Consider the following 15283-nt stretch of genomic DNA (forward strand, 5'->3'; position numbering starts at 1 on the left):
TGATTGACTGGGAATATGGGAGCAAGGTAAATAGTTGAGAGTTGTGTGACTTATTGTAGTAACCTTCAGGCAAGACGTTAAACTCTCTTAAGGAATGAGGAAGGGCGTGCTGGGCCATTTGGTTGAATGAAGACAACTCACAACCATGGTTTCATGTCAGTAGCTGTGAGCTCATCACTGATAAGATTCTAGAGTAAGCTGTGCATGATGATACAGGCTGCAACCCTGGCTTTTGGGAGGCAGGATGGCCAGCCTGAGCTACATAATGGGACCCTGTCTCAAAAAAAAAAAAACCAAAAAGTGTTCAGAGAACAGGTACTTATATTGTTTTTCACTTCCTTTCTAAGGATGTAAATGAAGACCCTGGAGAAGATGTGGCCCTCCTTTCTGTCAGTTTTGAGGATACTGAAGCCACCCAAGTGTACCCCAAGTTGTACTTGTCCCCCCGAATTGAGCAGTAAGTTTCAGTGTTATTGACATTATGAGCCAGCTGCTTCTACTTAGTAAGCCATGTGTCTCACTCTTCCTTTTATGAAGTGTGTACTCTTAATTTTTTTTGGTTTTCTTTTCTCAGAAATGTGTTTATTGAGGAATTTCTTTTTAAAGGTATTTTTCTTTTCTGTGGACACAAGTCCACACACCTGAGTGTAAGTACACCCACTTGGATGGATGTACCAACAGAGACCAGAAGAGGGCATCAGGTCCTTTGGAACCATAGTTACAGGGAGTTGTAAGTAGCAACATGTGGGTATTGGGATGTGAACCAGGTCCTTTGCAGGAGGAGCCAATACTCTTAACTGCTAAGCCATCTCTACAGCTCTAGATTGGAAGTTCTGGTGGCACAGTATATGAAGATAATATTTGCAAGTGTAATTAATCTTTTAGTGAATCTTTTTCATGCAATTTATGGTCTCTGTATTGTGCCTATGAATCCTTGAAAGAATTGTAGGTACACCAAGTCTAAAACTGTTACACTCTCAGGGTGTCCCCAGGGGTTTGTAGGTAGTGGTTGTAGCCTAAAGAGCCCTGCTGAATAATATCTGACCTAACTTATATATTTGAAACTGGCAGAGTTATTTGTGAAAGTATAACCAGTTTCTTCAAGATAATAACCAGAAAGTTAATCAGAAACTGATAAAGGTAATATTAGAAATAGATAGTTTTAAATGATGATGTTCGAGTTCTTTCTTTGTTTAAATAGCTCTGTATGGTTTTATGCAATGTCTGGTCACATAGTAAGAACAGTTTGCTATCATACTTGTGTCTAACCAAGCATCTTTTCTCATTAGTAATGAGTTTTATAAAGGCTCTCTTTACAATGTGCTTATTGTTGGCTAAATGCTTTAGCAGTTTATTACACTTCAAAGGGTGCCGAGGCCCATTGAAAATGGATCATAAACAGATTTGGTTGGGAACTTCTGATGAGACATATTTTTCATCAACAGAGAAATTTTTACAGGTTCTGACTGAAATGCATTATTAAAGTTCTCTGTAGGTCATTTAGTCAGGGTTGGCAGATTTCTGTCTGAGAGTAGATGTGGTTGTCATCTGATATTAATATCCTGAGTCGTTTTCATGTACTCTGACCTCAGTTGCTCTAAGTTATGAGTCATGGACACCCCATCTTACAAATTGATGTGATGTATGTGCTTATACTCCAGTGTGGGAGATTGTGAAGGTCAGTAATATACAGGTATTCTCTCATTTATTTATGTATCTCTAATAACAGCTAGAGTGGGATTTTACAGTAGCAAGACTGTATTTTGCCCTGCCTCGACGTGGTGTGTATTTCTGTAACCCTTTGCTGAGCTGCATGCTCCTCAGATTGCTGAGTAAGTGTACCATCCCATAGTGCCTTGCACAACAATGGCTTCATTTTGGGTCTTATAAGTTAGTATGTAATTCTCACCCCCAAATTGATATAGCTATACTGAAAGCTTTAACATTTTTCTTGGTTAGTACAAGTTGACCTAACACAACTGTATTCCTAATAGTAAAGCAAACAGGCAGACATTACTATATCTTCACGTAGAATTTTTCAGCGTGAGATTTTAGAGAAGGGTTAAAATGGAAAATGGTAAACTTTAGGTATGGCTTTGTGAGGGCTTTCACATTTGCTAAATTGTTTTCAGTAGTTCCCTAAATCCTTATCTATGGTTGCATGTTCTTGCGATCTCATTTACCCACAATCCACTGATGTCTGAAAATATTAAGCGGAAATGCTTAGAAATAAACAACTCATGAGTTTTAATTTGTGCACCATCTTGAGAAGCCTTATGAAGTCTTGTGTGGTCCTGCTCCATCTTGCCTGGGATAGTAGTCGCCTGTTTGTCCAGCTTTTCCATGCTGCACATGCTCCCTACCTATTAGTCATTAGTAGATGTCTTATCAGATTGGCTGTCATGGTTTCACAGTGGCTGTGTTCAGGAATCCCCTTTTTACTTAACAATAGGCCAGAGTGTAAGAATAGTGATGCTAGTAATTCAGACATGCCAATAAGAAGTCCTGGCTTGCCTAAAGTGATTTCACTTAAAGTGGAGAGGCGAACGTTTTCAACTTCTGTACTGGGCACAGTGAATGAGCATGGTGGTACATGTGTTTAAGTCCCAGAACTTGGGAGGCAGAGGCAGGAGGAGGATCTCTCTAAGTTTGAGGCCATTCAGTTCACTCAGTTCTACAGTAAGCAGATCTTGTTTCCATGAAATTGTCAAGGAGGAGAAACCTGTGCTAGTTTTCTCTTGCATGTTATATTGTAGAAGTTGCTATTGTTCTGTTTCATTGTAGTTATTATTAATGTCACACTGTATACTTACAAATTATACTTGGTCATAGTACATATATAGCAAAACCTAGGGTATTTGTGATTCAGTACTGTCTGTGGTTTGAGGCATCTGCTGAGAATCCTGGAGCATATCCCTCATGGATAAAGAGGACTGTTGTATCTAGCTGATTCTTGCAGAGTTTAGAGCATGCAAGAGGAATGTCATTTCAGGAAGGCAATGGCCATGAGTTAAGTTTTCAGAACTGAGTGAAGGGGATTAGTGTTATCTTGGACATTGTGTTAAACTTTCATTTGCTACCTATGTTTTGTGTTACTTGGTCAACTCTCAGCTGTGGGGAAGGCGTCCCTAATTAGACTCAGCTGGCTGTTGTCTAGCTGAGGGTCTGTTCCTTTCGGTTTCTGTTTTGGTGCTTCTGAGAAGTCCCAAGCCCCATGCATGGTATCTCACAGGCATAAGCTCCAGGAGACCAGAGCCTGTTACACATTATTCAAAAATGGTCAAAAGAAGTCTAGCTTCTCCACCTCCCAGCTCATGGGCAAAGGGAAATTCCAGGCCTGTCTGGCTATTATCACTCTGCCCCAGCTTGTCTGTGCAGTAGACAAGGATATTAACTAGTCCCAGAAATAGAAATAGAAAAATATTACTTAGGGTGTTGTCATCACATGAAGGAAAAAGGATCAATTTGTTATACTCTAAAGATTGTAACAATATGAGTACCAAATGTCCCCAAATTAGACAATCCCCATGAAAAGGAACATCTGTCAGTTACATTGGTTAGAAATTCCCAAGTGCATCATGATTTTCTGATGTTCTGAAACCTGTGTTTTTCCAGGACCCAGGAATAGTTGCGTGGTGTCTTTGACAGCCCATCCACATGGCTTGCCTGCCCTCTTGGTGTGGAGATGCCTATTGTTCTCCAGTCTCCCGCTGTGCATTCGTATAGCTTGAAGAATAAACACTTCTGAGAAGAACTTCGTGTTCTTCATGCATGAGGGACATTTATGAAATAAACATATTTCATGTACTATATACATTTGTTTTCCAAGGAATCAAAACCAGTCCTTTGATTTAGACCCTAAGTTCTGCTCGTTGAAAGAATGGAGCCAGTGTGAGTTATGGAAAAAGAAGGATGAGGGCGAGGACGACGAGGAGGAGGATTAGCTAGCAGTCAGAAATGCAAAATATTAGATTTTGGTTGCATATTAGAGAAGGGAAAAAATCGTTTCTAAACCAGTTGCCTTGCTTTTTCCTGGCAGAGAAGCTGTGGATGTTAAGGGTTACATCATCAGAGCTGGCACTAAACGTGCTGTGCCTTCCCCTCAGTGCCAGACTCTAGGCAGTTCCCTCGGTGAAACGAAAGGTGAAGAGGGACCCGAGGCAGCACAGTGCTCATCCCGGACAGGTGTGGGCCCTTGCCTTGGCTCCAGCCACTATATGGGAGTGGTTTGCAGAAAACCAGCTTCGTCACTCCCCGGGTTGTTCCCACTCAGTGCATAAAAAGAGGATTTTAGCCCCTGAGGCAGACCAGGTGGCATCTTTCACAAGTACAGAATTTGTTTTTAGATTTTTTTTTGTTGTTAAGTTACAGTCCGTCTTGGAAAGAAGTACGCAGAAATTACCAGCTCATAAATGTCCACCCATAGTGAGGCCTGTGTGCCTGCACACTTAGATGTGGTCATTCTTCAGCAGGAGCAACCCTGCAGGAACTGACCAAGCGCAAGGCCCTTTGCTGGTGTGCCCCGGCTGTCACAATGGATGTGATGTGGCCCTGTGCCCTAGTTTGCTTAGAGTACAGTAAGAGGCATTAAAAACAACCACAAGTTGCTGCTTGTGGTTAGTGAAGAAGACACAGTGAGACTTGGCGCTAGAAGCCCTCCGTTCCTCCTCTTATTGGGTAACAAACATGGCTCGAGTGACTTTGAGCTCCATTTCTTCTTCCGTAAAGGGGCACAACTCGAGTTTAATTGCACCTACTCCAGTGTGACCACAGGGAAGGGCCTTTTGTAGTGTCAGCCCGTGGTCGATGCGCAGTGAATGCTTTTGGGGTTGTAGAATTAACTTGGGAAACCTACCAACACTGTAAGAGCTCAGAGGAGATTGCATTTCCATCCCGCTTGATAAAGCGAACATGGGAAGGCTTTCGAAGGCCTAGCTTTTCTAATGTCACATGACTTCTGTAGAGATTAAGTAAGTAACACAGTGACTATACAGATGTTTAGTGCTTGTCGATGTTCATTTTACTCTACCATTTAATGCTCATAATGGTGTCCCTGGCGTGTGTTCTCTATAGAGTTTCCTCCCCTGTAACCTTCCTGGTCTCCTTCACGGACAGGTTTGTTTCTCAGGTCATTAAATTGTACTGTTTCCTTCCCATGCTTCTATTGCTTGATCATGTTTTATTTTTATTTTTAGTGTGTTTACGTGTGTGTTAGTGCAGGTGTGTGCATGCCACAGCATACACATGGAAGTCAGAGGGCAACTCTAGGGAGTAGCCGTAGAGCGTCTGAGGATCAGACTCGGGTGATCAGAGCCGTGCTCAAGTGCCTCTCCTGGCTGAGCTGTCTCACCCGCCCCTACGCCATTTTCTCTCTTCTTAAATAGTTCTCTTTGAGATTTTTATTGGTTTCTATGTGAATAGGCGTTTTGTCTGAATGTATGTCTATGCACCATGTGTGTGCAGTGCCTTCACATGCCAGAAGAGGGGTCAGATCTTCTGGAATTGGAGTCACAGATAGTTGTCAGTCACCACACAGATGCTGGGAACCAAACCTCTGGAATAGCAACCAGTGCTCTTAACACTGAGCCCACCTTCCAGTCTTCCCCTACCCCCAGGTCATTTTCATTTTCATGGGCTTCTTTGTGGATGTCTTCCTGGTCTTCAGTTCTAATATTTTTCCCTAGTTTAAAAAACTGCTTTTCTAATCATTTGATAGACATTTGTGTTCATATTCCATTGTCATCTCAAATTCAAATGTCTAAGTTAGCAAAATGTCTAAAACCAAGCTCATCATCTTGAATAGGCAGCATTGCTCCCTTACCCTGTCTCACCCCCTCATCCTCTGGTTCTCTTGGGTGCTCAGGTTCAAATCTCACAGGCATCTACCGCACTGTTCCTTGTCTTCCTGCCTTCATCTGGTTCTGTCCTTCTGTTGCCATGACCCTTGATGGACTCCTGCTCACTTCCTGTTTGACTTCCAGTTAACTCCCCATTTTAACTTCCAGTTTATTTCTGTTTGGCACAGAACTGTCACTGGCTGACGCTCCCCTCGCATGTGTCCTTCCTCAAGCAGTTTGCTGGCAGTCTGGCATGCAAGCGGTTCTGTGTGGCTGTTCCACTCACCTTTGCACCCCCATCTGGACAGTTCACATAGCCCACCACTTAGCCAAATGTTTTGTCATTTTCTTTTCAACAGGCTTTGTGTTTTTTCCACATCTGTACTTTTGCTCAGCCAAGTCTTTGTTCCAGACCCCTCTTCTACAGGGTCTACAAATGGTCCGCCCATCTTTTTAGGTCTTGGTGGTCATCTCTTCCATGGAACTTTCTTAACCACCCACCACATGCCTTGTAGTAAGACTACACTTATGTTCCTGGCTCTCTGAACATATTGTTTTATTAAACTATAAACTCCCTGTCATTTGAGGACTGGGGAAGACAGCCCATTTCCTGCCAAGCTGGCTCTACCCTAGCCCTGCTACCTACTAATGTAACTTTCCAGAAGGGCAGGGGTTGATTATCTCTGTGCCTCGCAAAGCAAATGATCTTTATAGTTGTTTTTCATTCTTGTTCCTATACCTTGTAGCCAGCAGCTAGCTTCCTTGGTGGTTGCTGGGCCATGCTTCTGGGAGTTTGTACTTTCCTTTGTAAGTGCTATCTCACCCAAACCCTGTAGGTTATTGTGGTTTTGGTCTTATGATCTTTGAACTTACAGTCCCTTATCTCCTCCAACTGTGGCCTCTCTGGCCTTCTTTTTCCTACTGTCCCTGGCAACAGACATGGTCTTTTAGGACATATTGATTGGTTATAATTCAGAGACTGGGGTATACTGAAATTTGACTCAGGGACTGATGAAAAGGGTATAGGGACCTGAAAATTAAAATAATGCTATTTGAAATTATAGGTAAGAAAACTGCATTCAGATAAAATAATTTACTTTTTTAATTTTAAAAAATAATTTGAAATTTTAATTCAATAAGAAAATTCACTGTATTGTGATTTTACTCAAATGATCCACTGAATTTAATACCTCCCAAGTTTTGGGATCACCTTGAGTACATTTTCAAATGTGTTACTTTGAAAATGTGTGACTAAGCAGATTGATTGGGGAAAAATACATAATTCTTGTCTTTGAAAAAAACAATCCTTTGCCAGTTGGCTTGAAAAAAGAGGTCCCATATCACTAGAGGTAATTTTGGGTTGGGATTTAAGCAATAGCATAGCATAGTAAACATGACTTAATTTAGATGTACTCATGTTTACATGAGTCACTCAAATAATTCTATAATAAATATTGTGCTTCTGGAGAGTTTTTTCCCCCTTTGATAAATATACAGTTGAGTGTATGCTAAGACAACCAGCTGTCAGGGGAGACGTGTATTTGCTTTTGGTGGAAAGAGCTGTGTTAGCCTCTAGGGACTTAAGATGTTCCTTTTACTGGACTGGGAGCAGGGCCAGATGGGTTCTTCGTGACTTAGAATGGAATTCTGAAAAGTTCAGCTAGTTTTCATTAGTGAGTTTGGCCCTTTGTCTAGCCTGTGCCTCAAGAGCTCGGCCTTTGCTATGAAACATTGCAAACAGACTTCTATGAGGAGAAGATCAATCAGCCCTTAAATGTCATATATTTGGCAACTTTCTGATGTGCAGCTTCCACCTCCCCAGCCTCGGAAGTCAGTGCTAGCTCAGTGGTTTTCTTAGGCTTCTTTTAGGCAGAAAATATGACTTTACAAGTAAGATGTGCACAAACCTGCAATAACTCAGATCTCCTCAGAGCATTCAGCCTTGGGTTAATTTTCTGCCCTCGGTCTTTTCAGTACCTTATTTCTCTGTTGTGTAAGGACTATCCTGCACTGGAAGATGCACCAAATCCTTATTCAAAAAACTAAGTCTCTCATCTTCTGCCCAGCATCTCACGGATTTTGACCAGTGTTTTTCTTGCAGGAAAAATGGGAAATTTGTTATTTTCAATTTACCACTATTTTTTTTTACTAGCAATGCTGTGAGCATCGGTCATTTCTGTTTGATGTAGTTGTTGTTCATTTATGTTCACAAGTAAGAAACTACTTTTTAACAGAGTCGTGAACAGAAGTTTCTGTCCTGCCTGGTCCCACAGCTGTTTAGTCCCAAATAAATACACAGAGACTTATATTAATTATAAACTGTTTGACTCATGGCTCAGGATTCTTATTGGTTCAATCTCTCTGTATTATTAACCCATTTCTATTAATCTGTGTATTTCCATGTGGTCTTGGTTAACTGGAGAATGCCTGGATGTTCTACCTTCCCTCGAAACACACCCTCTGTGTTCCTCTTCCCACAATTCTCCTATACTAGTAGCCCCTCCTATACTTCCTGTCTCACTACTGGCCTATCAGCATTTATTCATCAACCTATAAGAGAAACATATATTCACAGCATACAAAAGGACACCCCCCATCAGAGAGTCTTCGATATACAGTGATAGTTAACAAAGACCCTGGACAGTTTTATAGGTAGAACCAGAGAAGTTAGAGTGTAGAAGGGGGAAATGTCCTAAGATATTCCTGAACTACCAGCCCTTAGTTTGAAGGAGTAGGATGTCTCTCCAACAGTCTAAAGAAGTCCACACTCCTACTGCAAAGCATTGAAGACTACATGAATACAAGGTTGATACCGGAGCAAGAACAGTTTGCCGAACACTGCTTTGAAGATCTGATGAGGGCCCAGAAAATGTATGGAAACACGAGGTTTAAATATAGTTTTGAGAGTAACAGACTCTCCTGTAGCCAATTAATGTAACTCATTAACATGCAAATTATGGGGAGGTGAATATGATCAAAGTATATTATGTATATGTATGGAAATGTCACAACAAAACCCACTAGATTGCACAATTAATACATGCTAATAAAATAGAAAACAATGTAAGAATAAAACTTAAGTTAGATTGTTTTAAGTGAAAATTATCATCTAACACTGTCCACCCCATCTTCTTCCCCTAGCTCTGCTCTTCTCCCAATGTTTGCTTTTATCATTGGCCTACTACCCTTCTAGTGACATCAACCATTTTCTACCTTCCTCTTGCCATTGTTTCCCAATTAAACAACTGCTGGTTGATTTTGCTTCATTGCTGTCCCCTCAAGGTCTTCTCACTGTCACTCCAACCCCAGCCTCAGCCCCAGCAGGATTCCTTTTTGCAGCATTAAGTTTCCTAAAGCAGAACTCCATCCCTGTCACTGTCTCCATAGCACCTTTTGTGCCTCTTTGCTGAACACATCTGTCTAGGACATGTTGTATCATCATGTCTGAGAAGTTTCAGTGTCCATCCTACATGTGTTCAGATGCCTGAATCAGAGATGGTCAGACCAGGGGTTGGTACTCTTAAAGACTTCCCTTAACTTGAGGGGAATAGGACTGTTGCTTTAAAAGATTTTTCCCAGTAAGATTAGGTATTTTTTTTTTAGCAGAAGGGCTCTGGGTTACCTAGTTGTCTGTCTCTAAAGAAACGTGTCTGCATGGTGTCCTCTTCAGTGTCCCCCCACAGACTGACTGGCTGGCCTCCTGAATGTGATGAATGACATTCGGGTGCTACCCTAGTCATACAGCTATTCAGACTTTTCTGCCCTTCATTTCTTGTGCCTTTGGATTAAACTATCATTGGAGAGCACTACACTCTCTCTCCTTAGACTAGGGATGGGTTCCTAGCATTTCCAGGCTAGTTGCTACTCTAAACAGAGCATTCCTTTAAAAACAACCCTGATTTCATCATTCTCTCAGGTCAAAACAGAGATCGTTGTTTCCTCATACACGGTCATGCAATAGCGGTGTCCAGCCCCATGCTTTTGCCTGCATCTCTCTGTCATCCCTTCCGCCCCTGCTTCCATCCAGTCCATCAGTTGATGCGAGCATGCTGTCTTTGTCTGGACTCCGCTAAGCCTCTAGTTGGGCCTGTCGTGATTCAATTACTCATCCCTTTCATCTTTTATGCTAGGAGTAGAAAGCCATGTATAAATGGGTGACTAAAGATTGTGAAGCAGGTGGCCATCAGTGCAGTGAGCAGGTTATTTCAGTGTTTTCTAAGTGTGAAGATGACAGGAGAGCTTGACTACAAAGAGGCAGAACATTTTAGGGTGATAGAGTTGTTCTGTCACAGTTGTGGTAGATGTACAATTCTCTGTTTGTCAAAACCCACAGAATTATGCACTATGAAGAGCACTTTGTACTACTGGCAAAAGGTAATTTCTAAAATGTTTCACAGACTCCTAAAAATGAAAGAAATATTTTAGTATTTCATAGTAATAAGTTAGGAATTCATAATGCTTTTCTTTCTTTTTGAGTGAGTTCTCACCATGTAGCTTGGGCTGCTCTTGATCTCTTAATCTCCCTGTTTTTTTATTTCTAAATTTTGTTTTGGGGGAGAGGTTGCAAGGGCAGAGGGCAGAAGTGAGGGAACTGGGAGATAAGTAGGATATGAGATCCACAAAGAATAACAAAAAGTTTTAAGAAAAAGAAAAAATGAATGATTTGGTGTCTTGTTATGGCCCCTCTTCCCAACTGTCAAGAGATCACCTATTGGCTATGTCTTCATATGGCAGAGAGAAGTGCTAGCATGGCTTCATTTTCTGATAAGGACACTCATCCCATCACAGTGACTATAGTAATACTTATGACACTACCTAAACTGTTTACCTTCCAAAGTGCCCAGTCTCCTAAAAGTGTCACATTGGAGTAAGGGCTTCACCATATAATTTTAGGTGACAAGAGGCTGGAGAGATGGCTCCACAGTTAAGAATACTTGTTGTTTTTGCAGAAGACCCAGGATTGGTTCCCAGCATCTCCTGCAGTCACTAATGTACGTGTGTGTCACATTTATTCAGTCTGCACACAGCAATTGTTCAGTCCTTTCGTGATAATTAGTGTGTAGCACAGTAGTACACCTCTTCTGTCATTCTTTAGCCCCATAGTGTTAAGAAATGAGCAGATTTGGAATGCTTGTTGTAAGGGATACATAATGAATGTTCATTCCCCAAGAACCCTTTATTCAAATGTATTAATATTTGCTTAAGTAAAAGAACATTTTAACTCCCTTCAAAATAGCTCACATAATTACTATGTTAGGAAGTTCTTTTGTCTATTGTTTTGTCTCAGAGTGGGATGACAGATTCATATGGAGGTCTGTCACTCTTTTTCACCTTCCCACTCAACATAAACACCTAATATAGTTCATACCATACATGGAAAGGAGCGCCTATGGGGGGCAAGGCCCCAACACTGGGGAGTGCTTGGGTTTGGGCTCTGACTTCCATGAAGCCTTGTGGCTCAAATCAAGAGGCGGCATTATTTCTGTCACCAGTGAGTGGGTTTCTGTTCACACAGGGTTGAAGAAACTGTCTCCTGCTTAGTTTTTAAGAATAGAATGTGGCTACAGGCATAGAAATATATCTCAGGCGGGTTTTCAGGTTGTTCATCTCCTCCCTTAAAAGAGCATTGACTACATATCATCCTCAGCATACTTTCAAAGGGTAATTATTTAGTGCCTAAGTAATGTCCTGGCTCCTGATTACAACTGTTTGGTCTAAGTGGGTAATGACTAAGGCTCCTACTATGTAAAATTTGTATATGAAGTAGAGCTGCTTGTACTGTTGTTGGAGGAGGAGAGGTCTAACATAATGTTGTCAGCTTTTACTGTGTGGGTTTTATTAGAGAGCATGTAATTTGATCCTGCTATGTCTGATTTTGATTCCCATAATAAAGGGCTAATGATTATATTGGAGTTTTCTATACTTATTAAAATTCAGACACACTGTCTTTTACCAGCAGCACTAATGACTTAGTGAATGGAAGGCCTTTGATTTAAAACAAAACAAGCGATGAGCCAACATGTAGTGAACAGGGCCATAAGAGGGAGTGTATGATCCCATCTGTGAGCATTATCTTTTATAGACATTTCAGCAAAATAGAGGACATCCTTGGAAAAGCTTCAGATCTACTTCGCCCAGTTGAAGCTGGTCCACTATTAACTTGGAGATAGATATATCAGTGGAAAAATTATTTCATCGGCGGTCTCTTTATTCCTGTATGCAAAGAATTTTTCCCTCCCACCTTTTAATCCCTCCCCTCCCTACTCCACCCCAATCTTTTAAAAGTATGATGTAAGGCTGGATTGTCTTGTGCCAAGTTTTCACCCTGAGAAGATTTTAAAGCCATGTTTCTCTGAGGAAAGGATTTTTTGACCACATGCTGATAGAACTTACATGTTCTTACTCCTTCTTCTGACCCAGTACCTTTTCCTAACTTTAATTTTGTCAGAATTTAGCATGACTCGTTTAATATGTTTAAGACTAAGGAAAGACATTTTGAGAGTTTTTAAAGCTTTGTCACTCACATCATGTAATGTTTCGTCTCAAAGCCAAACCCATTTAAAGTTTTAGATTTTTCTGTTCCTAAACTTAAAACCTCCCTAAATATTTGTATGTAGATATTAGATACTTTGATAACCTCCTTCGTTGATGCCTTTCTGTTAGGGTTATTTACCAGAAACTACTCACTTAATTTTTGCCAACTCTTTAAAATTTTATGTGTGTGTACGTGCATATCCATGTGCACACAAATGTACCACAGCACAGGTGTGGAAATCAGAGGACAGACTCAGTTGGAAGATTCAGTTCTCTCCTTCTACCTTGTAGATCTTGAGGATCAAACCCAGGTTGTGAGACTTGGAAGAAAGTGTCTTTAGCCCCTGGACCATCTCACTATCCTCCAACTTATTTTGTGAAAGAAGAAATAAACTTGTAAGGGAACATCTATGCTCAAAACAATCAAACTTGTTGGGAATATTTCAGTATGTAAATAACCTAGGTGTCTGTCAGCAGATCAACAGATGAAGAAATTGTGATATACCTTTCTCCCCTCTCCTGTCTCTCTGTCTCTGTCTCTGTCTCTGTCTCTTTCTCTGTGTGTGTGTGTGTGTGTGTGTGTGTGTGTGTGTGTGAGAGGGAGAGAGAGAGAGAAAGAGTGTGTGTGTGTTATTCAGCCTTAAGAACATAGACCATTTTGCAACAACTTATACAGACTCAGAGGCTTTTATGCTAAAGCCACATAAGACAAGCATAAGAAGAAAAACACTGCATAATCTCACTTATATGTGTTATCTTTTTTGAAGGTTTAGCAGATAGAAGTAGAGAGCTCAGGAGAATGGGATGATGACTTCCAGGGTTCAGGAAGATGCAGAAGTGGAGAGGGGGTAAATTAGAGGATATGAACTTGCAGTTGTGTAAAATAAATACATTTAAAGGTCGGTATATAGTTGAGCAGAGGAATAGGTATGTATGTGTGTGTGCCCTTTGTTTCATGCCTTAAGTACCTTTTTAGTGAGTTTGAACATTTTGCGTGAAGTTTAGAAGGTACAGAAATGCTGCTTCTTAAAGCAGTTCTTTGGCTTCGATTGTTGGTCTGGATGTTGTGAAACTTCGTAAATAATTCATTCAGTCCTACAGCAACCATGAGCTGCACCCAGCAAGTGGTAGCCAGTGCTACTTATGTCTGGGCAGTTTGACTCTGCAGTGTTGACAGTAGGGACAAAGGGGTCTCCTTGGCCTTAATGGTAATGGCTAAGTGTTTTCCAACGTGAACCTAGTCTTTTAAAATGTGGAATTATAATGAACTTGTTGGGAACAAACAACAAGAAGACATGGAGTTGGGAGGGAGACGAGGAGGGATATACTAGGGAGAATGGGTGGGTGGGCATGGTGAGTGGATATGATCAATAGACATCGTAGAAATGTGTGAGACTTTCAAGGAAGAAAGGGTACTATTTAAAAACTAAAATCAGTTTTAAGAAGTGAAAGAATCAGATTTACTATGCATTTCGAATCTTCAGTGACTGCATACTACTTGGTAGAAGCCCTGTTGTGCACACAATACTTGGCATTTTGGGGACGCTGCTTAGCATTTGGTAACTGTGAAGTGCTGCTCAGTACTTTAGTCCCCACACAGTTTCTCAGCCTCTGCACTGTTGACAGTGGGGGCTGCATCACTACTCTTATTTAGGAGGAGGGGTTAGCTCCACTATTCATGGAAAGACATGTAGCTGCATCCTTGGCCCCTCCCACTGTATGTCAGGAGCACCTGCCAGCCTTGACAATCAACAATAATCTGTATTGTTCCCTTTGCATAAGGATTGTGGAGAAAGGGTATGGGGCAGTGGCAGGAACATCTTCAACCAAGTGTCTGCTAGCATCAGTCTTTAGGACATTCCCAGGGCCTATTTTTTATCTGTGCTAAGCTTCATAACCCCTTCACTCATGCATTGAACTCTTTTCATCTACTTAAAGACAGTCGTGCCTACATAATGCACAGTGATTCAAAATTAAAGAAAGCTCTGCACCCAAAGTACTCCCCAGTTATCCTGTATCCAACTCCCCCTAGCTCCAGCTCCCAGTCCATGCCTCTGTCTGTCCACACATTTCTTGCTCTCCCTTACTCTCAGGAGGGAGGGCCACAGCCCACTAGGTGCTGTCCTTTGGAAGTGTGAGTCTCTTGATTTTAGTTACCATCTTTTTGTCACTTTTCATTACTACTCACTATTCACAAGTCAGTTCTCTGGTTTTTCATGCATGTAGCTAAGCAGAGAACATTTTGCATGTTTATGTTTTAAAACTCCTTTTGATAGCTTTATTAGAAGGGTTCTTCAGCAAGTTATTTTGAGAGACTTTGTCTTACAGATCAACAGGGCACAAAGCCCAATTTACCTTTTACCCAAATTCTCAGTCTTCAGGAAATAAATGTAGACCTTTAGTCACTTGTGTGTTTGGAACTCCAGTCTGTCTTAGAGAGTTGTTGGTGCTGGAAGTATAGCTCAGTGCTGAGAGTGCCCTCCTAGCATACCAGAAATGAAAGTTGTTGTCATTTTTAACTTTTTTATGTTATTTACTTATTTAAGTTTACATCTTTGTGTCCAAATATCCTCATTAAAGTGATTAAAAACAACATTTAGGTTTTTTGTTTGTTTGTTTGTTTGTTGTTTTTGTTTTTAGTTTTCTAAACAGGGTTTCTCTGTGTAACCGCCCTAGCTATCCTGGAACTCACTCTGTAAACCAGGCTGGCCTTGAACTCACAGAGATCTGCCTGCCTCTGCCTCTCAAGCCTCTGCCTCCTGAGTGCTGGGATTAAAGGCATGTGTCAACACCGCCCAACCATTCATGTGTTTTCTTGTCCCACTGAATCTTTTTTTTTTTTTAAGAAATGGATATAGAAAGAAACATGTTGAAATTTTAAATTTGTTCCCATTGGAAGTTTTCTGAGCAGT

General features: G+C 41.1%; 1 protein-coding gene across 3 annotated transcripts in view; it reads left to right on the forward strand.

Annotated features, from left to right (window-relative positions):
- Positions 1-15283, forward strand: part of Babam2 (BRISC and BRCA1 A complex member 2) — a 391454-nt gene that overhangs the window by 226604 nt on the left and 149567 nt on the right. For all 3 annotated transcript variants that reach the window (XM_040730653.1, XM_040730654.1, NM_001281577.1), the window contains 1 exon segment: positions 348-457. In XM_040730653.1, the coding sequence (XP_040586587.1) occupies positions 348-457 (110 nt within the window).

Source organism: Mesocricetus auratus, unplaced genomic scaffold, assembly GCF_017639785.1.
Source record: "Mesocricetus auratus isolate SY011 unplaced genomic scaffold, BCM_Maur_2.0 Super-Scaffold_100024, whole genome shotgun sequence".
Classification (NCBI taxonomy): domain Eukaryota; kingdom Metazoa; phylum Chordata; class Mammalia; order Rodentia; family Cricetidae; genus Mesocricetus; species Mesocricetus auratus.